This window comes from Coffea eugenioides, chromosome 3 (genome assembly GCF_003713205.1).
Source record: "Coffea eugenioides isolate CCC68of chromosome 3, Ceug_1.0, whole genome shotgun sequence".
NCBI classification, from domain to species: domain Eukaryota; kingdom Viridiplantae; phylum Streptophyta; class Magnoliopsida; order Gentianales; family Rubiaceae; genus Coffea; species Coffea eugenioides.
This window is the reverse complement of record NC_040037.1, coordinates 7,482,029-7,502,523: the sequence shown is the minus strand read 5'-3', so window position 1 is coordinate 7,502,523 and position 20,495 is coordinate 7,482,029. Positions and strand designations below refer to the sequence as shown.

The 20,495-nt window shown below is 33.9% G+C and overlaps 1 protein-coding gene and 1 pseudogene across 1 annotated transcript; both read right to left on the bottom strand.

Moving 5' to 3' along the window:
• Positions 1–1,002: 1,002 nt before the first annotated feature.
• On the bottom strand, positions 1,003–2,895 carry LOC113765911 (annotated as a pseudogene).
• Positions 2,896–3,182: 287 nt separating this feature from the next.
• Positions 3,183–6,136, bottom strand: LOC113764805 (chalcone synthase 2-like). Its single transcript, XM_027308809.1, has 2 exons — positions 5,869–6,136; positions 3,183–4,393 (listed from the first exon to the last, which is right to left on the bottom strand). Exons 1-2 carry the CDS (start codon positions 6,044–6,046, stop codon positions 3,396–3,398), a joined length of 1,176 nt encoding a protein of 391 aa, XP_027164610.1. The 5' UTR covers positions 6,047–6,136; the 3' UTR covers positions 3,183–3,395.
• Positions 6,137–20,495: the final 14,359 nt, after the last annotated feature.

Here is a 20,495-nt window from a genome sequence, read left to right as displayed (position 1 = left end):
ATTTCAGTCAAAATCGTATTTTGACTGTAAGCTATCACAAATCAATGATCAATGAAAACAAATTAAAGAAAGTAAGGTATTACACAAGTGCTGAAAATTTTCTTTAACCTAAGTCTTGTGCTTTATAAAGCAATATCGTGACTGTTATATTGGCTTCTTGAAACATTGGAAGGTCCGGGAATAAGGCAATAGATCATTAATAATGAAAAATACATACAATAAGTAGATGCATAACACCAAGTTACAAACTTCTTTATATTGGTTAGGGGTGGCAATCGGATAAAAAATGGGTTAGTTGATCAGGTCAAGATCTGGGTATAACAGGAGACCCGTTGAACCGAACACAACTCGCTAACCCGCGACAAGTCAATATGCTTGACCCGAACACGAAATTTTTAGGTTGGCGGGTCACCCGAATGATCCGAAATATCATTTTAATTTACTAATTTACCGCTATAATTTATAACAGAATCAATTTCGCACAAGACTAATTACATAATCAGTAATAAAAATCTCAATAAAACAATCCCAAACCAAATCTGAAATAAATTAAAACACTATAAAAGTGTTTTATCCCAAGTCAGATTTGAAATAAATTAAAACACTTTAAAAGTAGAAAATAATGGAATGCATCATTTGTCCAAACATAACAATTCCAACTTCACACAAGTTAAACAAATTCATTTAGGTTTAAGTGGTTAATGCCTTTGGGGGAAAAAAAAAGAATAACTTAGTTTAGTTAGATAAAATATTTTTTATATTTATTAAATTATTTTTAATTCATAAACGGGTTATCGAATCAACATGTGGGTGACATGAATTCCACTTGTTTTCTATTTGAATTCATCGAGTTCGACGCAATTCTAACCCTAACTAGCAAAGTCTCAACCCAAACCTATTAATTTTGTGTTAGGTTCAACTCGTGTAAAAAATTACCAACCCTAATTTTGATCATTCATTTTGAATCTTGAAACCTGGTCTCAAATCAAGCAAAACTGTTTTTCAAATTGTCACGCTGTGGAGAACCAATGTCTCAACAGTGATCCAGGCCCAAAACCAATGAACACACCCCATTCTAAGCCTTCATTGACTGAGGCCTTTCTCATGTCATCAACAATGAACAAGACACAAGCATTTGACACATGTCCATGCTCACTCAGCACGTCTTGTGGCACGTGGCTTTCTAGGTTTTATAGCCAGTTGTTCTTCCACTTGATCCAAAATTGCAAGCCCACCAGGATGTGCAATCCAAAACACTGAGTTCCAATCAGAAATACCAAGAGGCTCAAATGCTTCTGTCATGCATTGTTCTTCGACATTAATCCGGGAACATCTCTGACAAGATTAAATGGAAGCCCAACCTCATGTAGATGGCCATCAATAACACCGTGACTATCAGGAGAATAGTTTGGGCTGCCAACACAATCTCAAACAAGGGCCTCAACTCCAACAATAGGGTCAGCACCAATTATAAGTGCTCCTGTGCCATCTCCGAGCAAGGCCTGACCAACAAGACAATCCAAATGCGTGTCACTTGGACCACGGAAGGTTACTGTAGTGATTTCTGAGTGAATAACTAGGACACGAGCATCTTTGTTGTTGGCGGCCAAGTCCTTGGCTAGCTGGAGAACCGTTCCACCCACAAGACAGCTCTATTGGTACATCATCGAGCGCTTGACCGATGCCCAAAAGCTTAGTGAGCTAACCGTCCGCTCCAGGCATGTCTTCCCCACTAGTGGTACAAAAGACTAAATGGGTGATCTTGGACTTGGGCTCACCCCATATCGTGATTTGCTTTTTGGGCTGCTTCTTTGCCCAGTTTTGGTACTTCAACAACCACCATGTCTCACCTGGCATCCAATGAGGGTGCCATGTAAGCACAAATATTGGGGTTTTCCCTCTAGATTTCCTTTGTCAAGTAAATGTAGCAACTGATGTATAAAAGCCGAATTTCTAAACTTCTGTTTAGAAAAGGTCAAGAGAAGTAAATGTAGCAACTGATGACGTTTTGACAAAAAAAAAAGTACATGTAACAACCGCCGAGTTTTGTCTCACTGCCAAAAAAGGATTAAATTTCTCTTTGAGCGGTAGGTTGAAAGTTCGAACATCACTTGTAGTAAAAAAAAAAGAAAAAAATCTATCATTTGATCTAGTCAAATCTGTATACCTAATATTATCGTTGTTCACTTGTAGTAAAAAAAAAATTCATCATTTGGTCAAGTCAGATCTGTATACCTAATGTTATCGTTGTGGTAACACTTTTTGATCATGGATCTCTCACCTGAAAGTATAGTAAAATAAAAATCCATTAGTATTAATTTGGATAGTCTAAACTTCTGTTTCCGCGAACCAATTAAGCAATTATAATGTCATATTTGAGCAGTTTGAAGAAGTCTATTAGTGGCATGAACAAAATTTTACCTACTTGGCACAAATTTTAATTTCCGTCATCACCTGATTATGAAGAAAATTTTGAGTGGAACTCACACCATGAATATAGGATACATTGACGTGAAAATTATATTATTTCTTGACATGAAAGTTTAGCCAAGAAGTAAGCAAATTCTTAGGGTTTTTATTGTCTTTTAAATTGGATTTGGACGAATTGTTCATCTCATTCAACCGCACAAGTATGCAGCAGAAAGTGCACGAATTTGCGAACTCCAATTTTGTAAAACTACAAAAGCCTATAAAACCCTGAATATATCTTAATTTCCTTCATCATATGTATATTGAATCTTCTGCATTTGAGCCTTTCAACTCCTCATCTCCAAGTCCCATTTTTTGTCAATAGCATCATCTAAGACTGAGTCTGTGACCATGCCTTTCTTTTGGGATTTTCCTGTGATGATCATGCTCATGATTATGACATTTATCTGTCTTATCCTCTTTCATGTGGACGAATTTTTTGTTAGCCTTCTTCAATCTAGGCTAGTAAATTAATCAGCAGTCAGCAATTGTGAAAGTGTAGTAACTACTAATTTGGGCAAAGAAAATCTTCCAAGAATATATTTGGATGGGAATTATAAAATTTAAATTTTAAAGGAGATTAAGAGACATTTTTGTATGGGCAACAGAAAGATAAAGTTACAAATTATTTCACACCCTTCAAGACAATTGATCCACTATGGTTTATGCTCTGAATCCAATTCATGTCATCATGTACCACAACAATGGGAATATGTCAAACTTCTTGATGCAATGAAATCAAATTCTTCATATAACAAAATATGCCAAAACAAGGTGTAACACCTTATTGTCATGATTGTTACATAAGCTTAAACCGACACCTTAAATGGTCATTCAACCAAGCAAGACACACATAAAAAAGAAAATTACTTAGAACTCCACAGTAATACAGATGTGGAATATTTATTGAAAGATTCAAACATGATTTACTTTGGAATGGTGACGCTGCGAAGAACCACTGTCTCAACTGTGAGTCCAGGCCCAAAACCAAAGAGCACACCCCATTCGGAGCCTTCCCCAGTGGTGTTGAATCCATCCTTGATTGAGGCCTTTCTCATCTCATCAAGAATGAACAGGACACAGGCACTTGACATATTTCCATACTCGCTCAGCACATGCCTAGTAGCCCGTAATTTTTCGGGTTGAAGAGCCAATATTTCGACCACTTGGTCCAAAATTGCAGGTCCACCAGGATGTACAATCCAAAAGAGTGAGTTCCAATCAGAAATACCGAGAGGTTCAAATGCTTCTTTCAGGCTCTTTTCAATGTTCTTCGAGATTAACGTGGGAATATCCTTGAGAAGATGTAACATAAGCCCAAACTCCCGAAGATGGCCGTCGATAGCCCCGTGACTGTCTGGAACAATGGTTTGGGCTGCTGTAACGAGCTCAAACAAGGGCCTCTCAACTTCAGGAACGGGATCGGCGCCGATAATGAGGGCAGCTGCGCCATCCCCAAACAGGGCTTGGCCTACAAGACTATCCAAGTGCGCATCACTTGGGCCACGGAATGTAACTGCAGTGATTTCCGCGCAGACAACAAGGACACGGGCACCTTTGTTGTTCTCAGCGAAGTCCTTGGCTAGCCGGAGGACCGTCCCACCGGCAAAACAACCCTGTTGGTACAACATGACGCGCTTGACGGAAGGGCGCAGGCCCAAGAGTTTGGTGAGCTGATAGTCTGCTCCAGGCATGTCCACACCACTAGTGGTACAGAAGACTACATGGGTGATCTTGGACTTGGGCTGACCCCATTCCTTAATGGCCTTTTGGGCTGCTTCTTTGCCCAGTTTTGGTACTTCAACAACCACTATGTCTTGCCTAGTATCTAGGGAAGGTGCCATGTAAGCACGAAGATTGGGATTTTCCTTCAAGATTTCCTCTGTCAAGTACATGTAACGCTTCTTAATCATGGATTTGTCACCTGAAATGAAATTCAAAAAAGAAAAAGAAAAAGAAAAGTTCATTAGAACCAATTTGGATCATCCAGCTGCTTATTTAGATGATGAATTTTAGGAATCATCAAGTCATCATGGTTGAACAGTTTGAATAGGTTTCATAATGCAAGAAAGTTGAGTTTTATCCACTTGGGGCAATGTCTAGTTTCCATCAGAAAAGTATGCTTACATATTTGTCTACCCTATCTTTCTGCAAAGAAAAGAATGAAGAAATTAACACACATCTTAGCATGAACCTTTAACCAAGAAAGAATCTGACTTTTTAATTCTTCAATCTGGAGTTTCCAGAACATATTTCATAAATCATATCATAGTTTTCTTTTGTTGTCTTTTTCCTTTGAGTCATGTTCCTACTTTTGTAATCCAGGGAAGGCCAAAAACAAAACTTCCATTTATCCTTTGGTGTTTTCACTCTTGAAAGTATACATTTGTCTCTTTTACTGCATCAACGGACTCAGAGGCTGTAAATTCTGTATTAAAGTATGCAGACTAGACATTAAAAAAAAAAATTGCTAAGTATATTGAGCTCTCAATATGGATATTTCTCAATCATTCAGAAATTTCTTTGTCTTTCAGCAAAGAAGAAACTAAACACAGTTTATTTTAATTAGTAGGAAAAGGAAAGTTACTAACTATCATGCTTGGTCCATAACAATTCTAAGGTTTTCCTTCAACGTACGAATGTTTTTTCTGATCTTCAAGGCACTATAATTATGAGAGTTACAAGAATGCAGGTGAGTTATTACAAAAAAAAAAATGAAAACCTAATGAGGTCAGGTTAGAATGGATTTATGCATAGAATTTTTCTATTAAGTAGCAAAACGAAATGAAGGACTGAAAGGAAAATGATCTCAGAAGTCAGAAGCTTCAAACTGTGTTATGGAACCTAGAATACAGCTGGTTCATATCATTTCAGCAAACTAACTTCTTTTATTGGAGGAAACAATTAATCCCTGTTATTCAATCCTCCCCTCTATCTCTCACCTAATTCCGGGAAAAAGGTGCAATTAATATCATTCCCACCAATTACTTACCAAAAAAAAAAAAAAGAAAACCATTCACACTATTCTTTTTCTTTTTGTTTTTCCAATCTTCTAAACTTTTGGCCTTAGCGCACTAAGTTAATCTTCTTCTGAGAAAAGCCATAGAAGCCAAAAAATAATAATAATAAAATAAAATTTCGCTTTCAAGACCTTCAACATAAAACCAATCATTCAATGAATTAAGCAAAATATTCAAGACCATGCATTTCTAAGTCTCCTAAACTCTAATGCACGTCTAAATATCTATCATCAAGTTTTACGTGTACAAATTTCAACCGTAAAAAAAGCCCAAGTATTTTGGCTGACTTTCTTAAAGAAAAAACAAAAAAGATTATGATCAATGTCACAAAAGCAAAAGTGAGATATATATATATATATATATATATATATATACTTACACATGCGCTTAAACCTTGCTTTGAGCTCAGTCTTATGCTCACTATTAGTAATGCGAAAATAATAATCCGCATAAGTGCTTTGCTCGACACAATTTGGTGGCGTAGCTGTTCCGATGGCCATGATCGTCGCCGGTCCTCCGGCCCTTTGAGCCCTCCTAAGTTCCTCGACGGTAACCATTTTTGCTCGGAAAAAGAGAAATATTAAGGTACGTAAACTCTTGCAGGTGGCTTTGTATCTCCTGGAGAAGTTGTGGCTGTGCAAGTCTGCAAAATGGTTTGGTATATATAGTACTCGAAGATGGGGTAATTACTATAATGGTAGCTTAGAATCACATGCCTAGCGAACGTAAGGTTGCCGGCCGCACGTGATAGTTTCGTGTGGTTTGCACTTGCCCCTCAAACCATCTACATGACTCCGAAATTTGGAACCTAACCCCGAGTTCCAATTTCCCTGCATACACTCGCAATTTTGTTGTCATGTTTGCACCTTAGTGTCATCAATCAACACTCAAGCTAGTAATAAGCTATAATAAACCTATTTCGATATGGTGGTTTTTTGAAAAAAAAAAACTTGATTTACTAGTTTTTCATGCTAGCTATCAGGTTTACGGTCCAAATTTTGGGTCTAACAGTTTTGAGGATAAGAAGGGTGCGGAGAGAAAAGGAAGGACAAAAAAGAAAAAAAATGTGGTTCAGCTTTGAACTTTGAATGAGTGGATGTGGTCTGCACTGCCCCTACATGAAGAGGAGGTGTAGTGCACTGCTGGACTGCAGAAATAGCAGCAGTAGGTCTGCATATAGTACCAACACGTATTAAAAGGGTTATAAAATAAGCTTTGGCAGTGCTTCGTCTTTTTCATGCAGTCAGTGGCTCCTTTACTGGCCATTGGATCCTTATTTGTTTGAATTACTGCTTGCAGTCCGCAAGAAAAAAATAGTGTCCAGTATAACTCAGGCATGTTGGAATTTTTTTTTTGGGCCTTCCACCTTTCTCCACACCCTTTTTCACCATCGACTGTTAGATTCAGAATTCGAATAGTAAACTGCATTTATTTTATTTGTTGAGAATGTTAATTAAATTGTTTTACAAACGTACTATTTGAGTTGAACTGTATATAGGAGTTTGGCTGCTCAATATTTGGCTGTGTACTTACACTACTAATTACAGTACCATGTTCGTTGTTGTCTCTCATGCTAATCGTCAGTATATGCTTCTGGGCCATTATTCTTTCGCCTTTCTCCATTTCAAAGCTAAACCTAATTTACATATATACTGAGTTTGCTAGGAAAACAGCTTCAGCACAAAAAAGAAATGTTAGTGAGCTAATCAGAAAAGTCCATTGAATAGGATATATAGTAAAAAATAATTGCAAGAAGAAGGCTGCAGCATGCAGGGCACTCCTTTTAGGATAGTGCGAACCGCAGCAGTACGGATAGCCCACATTGTGTTGTGTTGGGCCGTCCGATGGATTCTCTCTTTTGACCGTTACAAGTCTGGATGTGAGCAGACCCTTTTTCTTTTTTCCTTTTCCTTTTCTTCCTCTCGGATATTTAACAAGTGATCATATCCTATAATTGCTGGAAATTAGGAGCTACATCATAGAACGCTGAAGTTGGACTCAAGTCTCACAGGAGAGGATTTAGTTTAGCTATGACTCAATTGACTGAATAACAACGCAATGAATATCATGAATATTCCAGTTTATAGGGGTCTGGACTTGAGTTCATCTATAACGAATTGGCGTTCTCTTCTCCGGTTGGCCCAAGTAAAAGTACCGAACCTGCTCTTGTTAGTTCCATCTTGCTCGTCAAGCGATACGTGGCATCATTGTTCAGTAATCAAATGCAAAGCCAGGCACTATACCACTGTTAGCTATTGAGGTACACTTGACACTTCTATACCAACCAAATTACCGCTGCATGTGTCAAGGGCATTATAGAATCTCGAAAGGGGCTGCTGCATATCTAGCACGTTTGTCTTACAAAAGTGCTAGAGGTGGAATTGTCAACCTCATATTGCTGATACAGAGTTGCAAATCTGATGATATAATGGGGATTCTGCATACTATTTTGGTCATCCCAAGAAAGAATTTCCATTGAAGATCGAGTTGTTAAGCATTGAATAGGCAGTTGGTTGTCTCTTCTTTCATTTTTTTTGCTTGATGTTTTGTCTCTTTTTAGTAGCTCTTGTATTACTACTATTTTTTTTTGCTAGTATTTCATTAATGGTTTAATTGCTTAATATTGTTTAAGTAAGTCTTGCTCTAATAAGAATTCGAGTTAGAGGTTTTTTAAGTTCAAATTTTGCTCTATGTAAGTTTCTTCTAATCTAAGTATATGTTAGTATACATCCCTGGTTATGTCATAATTTGTTTGTGCTGGTCCAAGGAACGATGGTGACTTTCTTGTAATCTTATTTCAGAAAATGTTGTCCAAGTGTCAGCATTGAGTAATTGTTCCTAATAAGAATAACCTTTTTCATCACAGTTATAAGATATGTTTTGGTTAGTGTATGTTTGAATAGTAGATTATTTGGGATAATTTTGAAAAAAAAAAATACTGTGACACTTTTTTGATGTGATGTATGTGAAATAAAAATATTATTAAAAAATATAATGATGATGCGAGTAAATAAAATAGTCTTAATTTCTTGAAAATCCATATAATTTGTATTGACAACATATATATATATATATAAAAATAGAAGGTACTACTTATTTTTTTTAGTTAAAAAAAAAAGAAATTACTCTGTAGTTATGTTTTTGTAGTTATCTCCGAAAAGCGGCATCCTATTGTTAAATGCAAGTTGTTCTGCCTTAGAACCAGCAATTTTCATGAATTAGAATAAAGACTCTCTATTTTAATAGATGGATATTTAAGTGCGTTGATTGAAACTCCACAAACACTTCAAAAAAGAAAAAAAAAAAAACCAGAGGCTTCCTATGTACTTCTTCAGGTATATGTGTTCATGTTAACGTAAGATTCCAATCAAGAGTTCTGCCTAAGAATAAATGTTCCGGCAATCATTATGATGAAAATTTTAGGACGAAATCAGTAGAAGGATTATGGACTTAAGAAACTGAAGGAGTTTGTTCTTAAGGATAATTTCAAAGACTTCTCCTCAGATTTCTAACAGTTTTTTTGGCTCTCCTACTTTAAACCTTTTGTGACCTTTAAAACCATTTCGAAATATAATATTAAAAAACTCATTTTGGGAGAGGATATACAATTTCATTCCAACTTTGCCATTTTCTTGTGATTTCTTAATTGTCATAACACACTAAATTTATTGCTTAACTATTGTAAATTAGTCGATGTTGTTCTTTAATGAAAATTTAAGAGTTGATAATAAGATCAAAAAAACACTTCAACAATTTTTGTGTCATTGGTTTGGAAAAGAAAGGTTAAATTACTTAAAATTACAAATGATTTATAATACCCTTAAAAATAACTTGCAATAATTTACAACCATGAGAATACCTTTTTGCACAAATTTTAAAAAAATATACAAATAAGTTTATATATAAATTTTAGCATGTTGTATCTTTTTAGTCGTCAAGCCATCAATTTGGAAACAAAAATTAGAAAATCCAAAAATATGTAAATGATTTATAAATTAACTCAAAACACTGTATGGTAAAGAAAATATTATCTTTGTCACTTGTAAAAACTTCAAATAAACTTTAGGTATATATACTCTTGCTATTTAAAAAATACACTATATTTTGTCCCATCATAATAAACCTTTATACTTTTTGTTTTTGTTTTTCATTTGTTATTAATATATTCACGTTTTGGTAATAAAAAGTAAGACAATAAAAGAGCAAATTTGGAATGGGTTGGATTTGCTCACGTTTTGTTCTTAATATACTCACATTTTTTCATATGTACTCTTCCAAAATGAATTTTTAATATTATATATTAAAACGGGCTGTAAATGATGCAAAAAACTTAAAAGTAAAGAAAAACAAGTGACATTTTTCAAAATTTAAGAGTCCTAAATGAAACTGTTAGAAACCTTGGAGGAGATTTCTAAAACTATCCCTTGTTTTTAAATCGAGTTGTGGGAGATAGATTGGAAATTAGCAAATTTTGGCTGGTGTCTCTATTGCGGTCCTCATCGAAATTGTATATCTAGATATTCAAAAATTGCCCAATGGCCCTAAAATGGAAGCTTTGGAAATGCCAAGAATTATTCGAGTACTTAATTTTCCAATGAAACACAGCCTTAGCAGATCAAATTAGCCAAAACAAGTAGAGATAAAAAGTTTTTGCACTAAACATACTTTCTGCAGCAAAACCAATCATTCAAACAATCCGGACGGACAATTGAGATTGTGGCTACTCAGGAGAAGGTTTTCAATGCTCACAAAAGTGTAATGTATTCTCTGCTTCACCTTTTCTAGCCACTTAATTTAAGTTTACCATGTGTCTGGACCTGTGGTCCAGATTTTTGTATGAACTTGACACGACATACAACATGTTGGAGTATATTGGCTTCAGTAATTAACCTCAAAAACAGTTAGTTCTCAGTAGTTGGTGAAATTGGCATGAGTAATTTAAGGTCAAAATCCTTTTCTTCCCTAGCAATTATCTAATTAAATTTAAAAAAAAAAAAGTATCTAGAAACGCTTTGGCTAAAGAGTATCTAAGAAAGAAAAAAAAAAGTATCTAGTAATTATCTAACATACTAAAAAAAAAAAAAAAAAAGAGTATCTACCCTAACTACTTGGGCAAAAGAAGTATGCATGACGCATGCAAAGGCATAACCTTCAAGTCAAACACGAAGAAACTGATCTAGGACAGTGTTGTTTCAAATTCAAATTCATTGCATTTAAAAAACGTTAGCATACAGAAAAAGAGTTTCGATTGATATTTTTTGAAGTTTTTGTAAATATATATATATATATTATAACGATTTAACATATGTAAAATAAAAAGGTGATTCAAAAATATATTTACAAAAAACGTAGAAATTTTTTTGGAAGAAAATGACTTTCCAAACAAGGTTGACAAAAAGACCAATTCATAGAAGGCAAAAGAAGAAATTTTTGGTTCTTTTTCTTGAGGGATCAAGAAAGAATTTAAACACGTTTCAGCTTAGATAAATAGACATAGAAACGAATTTTCTGCCAAATGATGCAAAAACTTGAGGATCAAAGTTAACGATCAAAATCTTTGGTTTCTGAACTTAGTAAGATCTAAATACTTGGAAAATAATGAACAAAATTTAAAGTGTTTCCTGAATTTAGTTCCTCTGATTTGCATTGCAGGAGCTTTATTCCTTGTATAGTTCATTACAGAATTATCGCCAATATTTTACTAAACCACGATGATTACTATGAAATTGGTGTAGGTGGATTGTCGCTATTTCTTGCATCAGCAAAACATTTGATCTTCTCTAGAATGTACCTAAATCCTTGTTTTGGTAGTTGTGATTCAACATCTACCCTCTGTTCAACCGTCTTTGTTACGTGGACTAAATAGTATTTAAGATACCAACTCGAACTAACAAACAAAATATCTACCAATTTATCAAGCCTATCTACTGATCCTGCATCAAAGATGAGATTTTTCCAACGGGAACTAGCACGTTGTTGCTCCTCACAGTCAACTTTGTTCATTTCCATGAAATTTGAAGGCTTTTTTCTGGCATATGATCAAACAACCAAATTAAGTTAAAATCCTGTCATGATTAGGATAGGTCAGAAAATTCGTCTTCAAATTAACGATTATGATTGAATATGTCTAAAGGTACCCATTGAGCACTCATTAAAATGTATTTCAGATATTAGATTTTTAGAAAAATAAAATTAATTAGAGAAAGTGTATAGATACAAGGGAGAACAATAATTGTTAGTATATTAACGTCTTAACGAGTAACTATGACACCAGTTTAAAAAACCCTTAATGATTTTCAACTTTCCTTTATACTCAAGTACTTGTGAACCAAACTCATCACATCAAATCAATTTAGAAGTACATCTATTTTCCATTTCCTGGTACAAATGATTAGGATTTGTTCATGATATTTGGCAAACAATTGCACAACACGTACATTGAATGTTCATTTGATGCTTTTACACAAATACCTAAGACTTTCAGCAAAGGTTTCATTTGCTACATTCAACGTACAAGATTCTTGTAGGCTACTAAGAGAGATTTAAAATCTCTACTTGAGTTTAGGTCAAGGGATTTGGTGTAGATCAAGATATCAATATCCAGACTTTTTTGAAAATATTTTGCTAACTGGTGCTTATGCACTCGTCTGAACCGGGGGTGGCCCATCCGGTTTCCCTTCACCTCTTTAGTTCTCCCTTCTCCTAGTGTAGAGTAGGAGTAATTATAGTATAAAATTTTTTGTGTCGACAAAAAAAACATGTACAATTTAATTCTCATCCGCGTCTAACTGTAAGCACGTGACCTTCTTGTTTTGGGGACGAATCTCAGTGCAAGGTCCAATTACTAATCAAATTGGTTTCTTTCTTTTTCCTTGTAGTGAATTAAAAAACTATGCACGTAAAATATGAAGACCAAGATAGAAACTTTGGTGCCAAATTTGAAGCTTAAAATTGATCCGAGAGAACCAAATACACGCTCAAAAATTATATGAAAAAGTACAGAGAAGAAAAAGATTCACTAAATTGTCAAAAATATGGAGGAGAATTAAGATTAAGTACACGATATGGTTTAGTGTTACCTGAACCAATGAGTTGTTTGCATAACTTGTATCTCCAATCCCTCCATTCATGCGAAGAACATCAATCACCTCCATCACTCTCAATTTCCCTTTCGTCTCTTACTTTCTTTTGATGAAGCAAAGCCCAATAAGCTGATCTGCTTTGCTTTGATTTTGTGTATTTTGCTCAATGTGTTCAAGTCCTATTTATAATGGTCTTGTGACAACATGGAAGGTGAAACAGAAATGTCCTTTTAGTATTTGAAATAGGGACAGTTTTATTAATTAGTTTCGTTCATGTATGGGGTTTTGATAATTTTATGGATATAAAAGTCCCGCACATACACGTCAAACAAATACATCAACTAAGGTGGAGAAATTAAGAAAGATAAGCATAATACTAAACATGTGATAATACGTGTTTATATTATATACGCTTATCTTTAATACATACACATGAACCAGTTGTTAGGTTAATGTGTTCTTAAACATGAACCTACCGACTAAGACAACATAATCATATCATTCCCTCTTTTGGCTCCCCTCCCTCTAGAATTGTTATCGTTACTGTGAAAAAACAAAAAAAGGACTAAGACAACATAATCAAAAGATGGTATCATTAAAATTTGGACCACAATATTGGCAATTGCAATCTATTTATGACTGAAACATATTAATACGAAACTAGACCAAGAGCCAATACAATTGCAAGATCTAATTGTAATTTAATGTAAGTGCTTAAACAATAAATGCATACATTAAAACACCAAATGTATGCCATAATACAGCACCATATATATAAATTTACAGTTCAATGATGGATTCAACCACATAATCTAAAAGGGTTAATCACACTTAGCTCCCTCGATGATTTGGGGTAGTCACACTTCATCATCCTCAATTTTAAAGCTACATACTTTACCTGTCACGAAAACTGGTCAAACTTTAGAAAAGTCAACTTCACCCAAAATTGATTATACTGGCATTTTTACCCTTTATTATTTTTCAAAATACAAACTTATGTACAAGACTTATTTCACATTCTAATAGAAATTAATTACATAAAACTCTAATATGCTTTAACAGTAGTCAAAGTTGAATATAGAAAAAACACACTCTTTATAGTATAATAAATTATCTCAATAAAGGATAAAGAAGTAATAACTTCTATTTAGGTTGATATGTATTGCCAATTCTCTAAAGGCATGTTTTCTTATTGGTGCTAAATATGCTTTCAAACGAAAAAGTTTGAAGCATTATCTAAGTAAGAAAAAAATTTGGAGTAAATGATAACAATTCTTCTTCACATTTTACTGGTGTTAAATTTTAGCTCCTTACATACAAAATAAAGATTTTAGTCCCTCACAAATTCAAAACGTATTTTTCTGGTCCCTCAATACATTCCCAGCCATATTTTCGTGGAAAATAGTCAAAATAGATGCAGCTAAATGGTGTGAGAGATGGCTTCAAACTTTCTGATTTTTCATTCGAATAAAATTTTTGAAAAGTTAAAATATTTATCTTCAAAGTTAGGTTTGTGCCTATAGATCATTCTTTCTCTTTCTCTTTCTCTTTCTCTTTTCCTTTTTGAATATACCAGTCACTGTCGATCAAATCATTCAAGTCAATTATACAATGACTAGATCAGTAACGTCAACCAATAATCTACCTTTAAAAGATATAGTTGTCACCCAATTGCATGATGATTTAAAAATAAAAACTGGAGTACTGGAGTAATGACTACATCCAAAAGCCCCAAAAAAACAAAGAGTCGACTATAACTAGCAACTAACCACTGGGCCATTGGCCAAGTGGCCACCACCTAGTTGGTGGAGTGGGACACCAAAATGCCACAATTAAATGGCTTGTTTCCAAAAAAAATTTCAGGTGGGCGTGCTGTGCACCCGTCTGGTCCGATGGTGGTTCAGTCCCCTCCGGATTATTCCTGGACCTCCTTAGGTCCGCCCTGTTCCCCTTAGTGTAGGATAAATTAGGTTTATCGTCTCCGAAAAAAAAAAAGACTATAACTAGCAACTATGATAGGTGAAACCAGTGTGTTTGGATAGAAGATTATTTAGGATAATTTTTGGGAAAAAAAAATACTATAACACTCATTTGATGTGTTGTTTGTAAGATAAAAAATAAATAAATAATGTGTTTATAATACAAGTAAAAAAATTTAAAAAAATAATGTGCAATCCAAACACGCACCGATTTCTTAAAAAGTGCAAAAAACTTCTCCACTACCGATCGGTGTAAATAAGAATTGTTATTCTGTCTTCTCAATACTCACATCATTATGTTGAAAAAGGTTGCAAACCATTGCGTGTACGTAATATCTAATTTTGAAAACACTGTAAGAAATTGAGGGACAGGTCACGTGATCAATGCATATACTTCTATATATTTGCGAGCAGCAATATTTGGCATTAATTTATCTGCAAATGCGATTCGATAATTTATCATAGTTTCCATGGAATATGATTTCCAGTTGTTTTTTTTCCTTTCCCTTTTGGTAGGATAAATAAGTGTTCAATGATTCATTCCGGTATGGAGTTAATGCTTGAAGAACTCCTGAGAATATGAAAGAGAGAAAGAGAAGACATTTCAGAATTGGATGTCAAGATTCTGACAGGAGAACAATGCATCTTCATCAAAATCCTAGCACTAATTGGATGCAAGTGATATAGGGCTAATTGCTTAGAATATATGTAAAAAAAAAAAAAACATCGCACAAATGTATCTCTGACATACTCTATTGCTCATTCTATAGCTACCGTGCTATAGAATGAATTGTCAGAAACTCTGCAGAAATGCCAGTGGGACAGTGGCCCACAATTTTTTTTTTAAATTAGCCTGTCCCCAGCCCTGCTGACTGGGCACGGCTAGGGACAGACGGTCCAAAAAAAAAAAAGGGCCAGGGGCCTTTGTTTGTCAGCCTTTCTCAGGCTGATTTCTTAGCCTTTCTCAGCCTTTCTGTATCCTAAATAAATTTCATTACCTTAAGTTTCAAAATAACCTGATTAAACTAAATTTTAACCATAATCTTAAATATATAAAATTATATAATTCACGTAGAATTACTATATAATATAATTCATATAGAATGGAGGGAACAATTAATTAAAATTATTGGTTTTTACATGCATAAAATACTTTAATTAGGTAAATATAAGAAACCTGCCCGTCAATCGAAGTACGACCTTGTCGTGCTACGGGACAAAAGCTTTGCCTTTCAAGATACACTATTTATTCAATAATTTAATTGTTATAAAAAATAGAAGTTGGACTATTTAATCAAAAATAGAATTTAATCAATAGAAATTGTTACCAAAATTCCGAGAGGTTTATCCGATTGTAAATATTTTAACTCACGATCAATTGTCATGACAAGTGATGAGAACAATAAAAAAGAAAAAATTTATAATCTACAAATATCAATAAAAAATTTTGGGGAAGAGATTGATATAGATGAAGAATTCCTGTAGTCGTGGACTTTTGTAAAATATCATATATGCTGCGTGCGATGTAAAAATGTAGTTAAAAAATATATAGAATGGAAAATTCTTGGAAGATGCAAAAATGTTGTTTCGGAAAAAATATTGATCCGAATTGGTTGTACTATTACGTACACCAAGCCAAAGTAATTATAATAATTAATTCCTGTTTATTGGAATACATGAATCCTTCTTTAATTAACAACTATTATGCATTTAATAATGGTTTAATAATAATACAAAATTGAAGTAAAAAACAAATGGGATACTTACAATACAAAAGGCATCTGGGCACATGAATAGTGAGGTTAGGTTAATGTATTTATTTTAAAAATTAATGAAATGAAGTATATTTAAGATTATGGTTAAAATTTAGTTTAATCAAGTTATTTTGAAAATTAAAGTAATGAAATTTATTTAGGGTACAGAAAGGCTGAGAAATCAGCCTGAGAAAGGCTGACAAACAAAGGCCCCTGGCCCTTTTTTTTTTGACCGCCTATCCGCAGCCGTGCCCAGTTAGCACGGCTGGGGACAGGCTAATTTAAAAAAAAATTGTGAGCCGCTGACCCACTGACATTTTTGCAGAGTTTCTGACAATGCATTCTGCAGCCGTGCTGAGTCATAGAATGAGAAATAGAGTGTGCCAGAGATACATTTGTGTGATGTTTTTTTTTTTACATATATTCTAAGCAATTAGCCGTGATATAGGCCATTGGTATTGGCAGTTCTATGCAGAAGGGCCTTAAAGACAAATGGTCTAGCAAAGAACTACAGCTTAACAACCTCAAGTTTGTTCTATTTGAATCTTTCAAAAGGGAAAATCATTGAAAATGTCCTTCATATTTTGTAAAATTACTTTTTTCGTCCTTTACTTTTAAAAGTGTACTTTTACATCCCTTACAAATTTACATTGATCAAATTTAGCCCCTATTTAGATTTCTAACTAGTTTTTTGTTGAAATCCACCACGTACTTTGCACATGATCATCTTTGAAGTGCAAATTAGCAAATCAAAATTTACATAATCCAATCTATAGTCCGTTATATTTTACAAAATAAATTTTTTTGTCCCTCACATTTCACAAAATGAATTGTTTTGTCCCTCACATTTTACAAAATGAATTATTTCGTCCCTGACATTTCACAAAATGAATTTTTCATTCTTCGTATTTTGCAAAATAAATTTTTTCATCCCTTATTGATGATGTGTACGAATAACTTTTTTTAAAGTCATGTAAATATCTATTTGATTTCACCTGAACAATATGAATAGCACGTAATATATCTCTATTTGATTTCGCTTGAATGTATTGTTCAGGTGAAATTAAAATAGATACATACATGAATTTTAAAAAAATGTTAGTTTTTCACTCATGTTCATTCCCTTTTACTCGAAAATTGAAAACAAAAAAGATAATTAATCCTAAACATTATCAAGTGTTTTTATCATATTAAATTTGGACAGAAAAATAAACAAAGGAAAAGTATGAAAAAAGAAATAAGTGATTGACACTTTCAAATTTTAAAATATTCACAAGATAAGAAATTTAACTGATGGTCTTAAAGGTGGCGAGTAAAAATTTCATATTTAAATTGCAACTTATTAGCATGACTATAGAATTTGACTTATGACCGATTATTTTACAAAATATAAGGAACGTTTTGAACAATTTTTCCATAATGCTAGCATCGTCAAAGTTTGGTCATCTGATGAACTAAAGAAATCTGGCATTGAAAAGGACAAGCACCAGCATCATAATTACCACAAACCAACTAGACTGTGTCGGATACATGTTTGATTTTACATCAAGAAAAAAAAGGTAGAGCGGAACTGGCTAGAGAAATAGAGAATTTTGAGTTATAGAGGATTTGAGAAAAAGATTCATTCTCTTTGTAAAAAATAAGAGGTAGAACCAATAAAGATTTCTTTTTCGATTCATCCTTGGAGTTGAATACCTCATTCAAGAATTGTTTTTTATCCAACACATAGGAGTTAATAGAAAAGGCAAATCCGTTATGATGCACTAGATTCGGCTCGATTCTTGGTAGAGTGAATAGATTTGTCATTTTTTGAAATTTTTCTTCTAATTCAAAATCATGGTGTAAGGTGTATCATCAACTATTCCGGACATGAAACGGATGAAATAAATAAAAAAAATGGATTCTTGTTCGAGAATAAAATCTTATTTGAATTGTCCATATCCAGTTCATAACAATTGTTATGAATCTTCTTAATTGATTTTCACATGTTTATAAGCGACTTTCGTACTAATATCCTAAGATTCAACACTAATTAGCTAAATCATCTCAAAGCAAAATATTGTAATCTGACTGACCCTAATAAAGATTATGGTAGAGAAATTTGCTATATCTAACCCCAATTGAAACAAATATCCTAGGACTTAGGGTTATAGGCACTAATAGACACTTTTATTGAATAGAAATGTTGAAATTTGGCCAAATGGACAAATGTCACCTATGGTGCCCAAATTTTGGGTACTCAAAAGAATATCTCAAAGGAAGTGAAGCGCAGGAGCATACAGGTATCTTCAACTCTTTGGAGTGGCTAATATTTGGTATACACTTTAGGAATGGAAGAAAGAAGGAAAGAGAAGAAATTTAATGAGCATTAAATTACCTCTTTTCCCCCTTGTTTAGGGTTAATAAATTTTGAGGGTTGAGTGTGTAGGTCGACAAAATGCTTATAAACCAAAACCACATTCTTCCATTGAGGCCCTTCTCTGCTTTTGGAGCACACAATGCGATTAAAAGTTTATTGTAGGCCCTAAATTGGACGATTGGCACAAAGTTTAGGAAACTACCCTCTATCGCCAGCCTGATTCGTGTATATGGAGGGTTGGTAGTTTAAATTCCAATTGAATTTTGGTATTTGGTAGTCTTTATATAGACCATAGGTCTTGGTCTATCGATGTAAGAAAGAAAGAAAAGATTCAGAGAGATAATAAAAGCCTCTGGTCCCCTTTCCTCTATTTTGTCTTCTAGTCTTTTAGGATTTATTTTGTCTTCTCGTGGTTTCATTCAATCGTGAAAAGCCTTGTGACTTATATTGATTATTTTTTTGGGCCTGCATAGTGATATCAGAGTTAGCTTTATTATAAGCCATGGCTGCATCAACTACATCAATTGTACCAAGTAATATTACCTGTGTAGTACCAAAACTCACAGGAAGAAAAGATTACAGTTTTTGGAGAACGCAGATGGAAACTCATCTTGACGCGTATAATTTGTTTCAATTTGTTCAGTAAGAAATTGTTGCACATGAAGAAGAAGTGTCAAGATGCAAGGAAGTATGGTGCTGTCTCAAATCCACCAGGCAATTGATGCTTCGATTTTTGAAAAAATTGCTAATGCCAAAACTGCAAAACAAGCATGGGATAATTTGGCGAAAACATACAAAGGAGTTGACAGAGTTCAGAAAAATAATCTGCTGATGTTGAAAAGGAAATTTGAGTTGATCACTATGAAAAAATCAGAGACAATTGAATCATATTTTTTCATACTGATTGACATAAAAAATGAGATGGAGCACAACGCTCATGATCTCAGTAATGAGGTGCTAGTAGAAAAAACCCTCAATACTTTACCCATGAAATTTGATCATGTGGTTGCCGTGATTCAAGAGGCAAAAGATCTCTCAACTATGACCATTGAAGAATTGCAGGGTTAGTAAACTCTTCATGAACAAAAAATTAATGAAAAATTGGAAGATGGTGCAGAAAAGAAACGGTGGCGAAAGCGTTGCAGGTGCAGATAGATAAACCCAAAGAGAATGGTGATGGCTCCGGTCAAAAAAATTAAAATTTCAGAGGAAGAGGATGAGACCGTGGTAGAGGCAATTTTAGAGGTCGTGGCAGAGGTAATTTTTACCAACAGAGAGGTAACAATAATTATCCCAATAGCGAGTTAGAAAATAATGATTCTCGCAGACATAATATTCAGTGCCATAATTACAAAAAAAAAAATTGGTCATTAGAAAAGTGAATGCTTGTATAATTCTAACAATAAAGGCGGTCATGCCAATATAGCAGAGAATAATGATGAAAATGATGAAACTATTTTATTCTCTAACTCAGAAGTGGAAGAAAATAAAAAGAATAATTAGTTTTTGGATTCCGGATGCTATGGTGACAAAAATATGTTTGATGATTTGGATAAATCTTTTAGATCTTTTGTTAAGTTTGGCAACAATGAAAGAGTGCCTGTACTTGGGAAAGGAAAAATCAAGATTACTTTGAAGAATGAAAAATCTTATTTTATCTCTGATGTCTTCTATGTGCCAAACCTTCATCATAATTTACTGAGTCTTGGATAATTTACTAAAAAAGGATTTGATTTATGATTCAAATATGGCATTGGTACTATTATTGATGATTGTTTGAAACTAATAGCAAAGGTACACATGAACACTAGCGCTTATGGCCTATCACGTTT

What these genes read in the sequence shown, in the direction of transcription:
- LOC113764805 (XM_027308809.1), bottom strand. Translation starts at nt 6,046, where the DNA reads ATGGTTACCGTCGAGGAACTTAGGAGGGCTCAAAGGGCCGGAGGACCG. An exon ending in AGCAAGGTTTAAGCGCATGT is followed by an intron (nt 4,394 to 5,868) that starts GTAAGTATATAT and finishes ATTTCATTTCAG; the next exon opens with GTGACAAATCCATGATTAAG.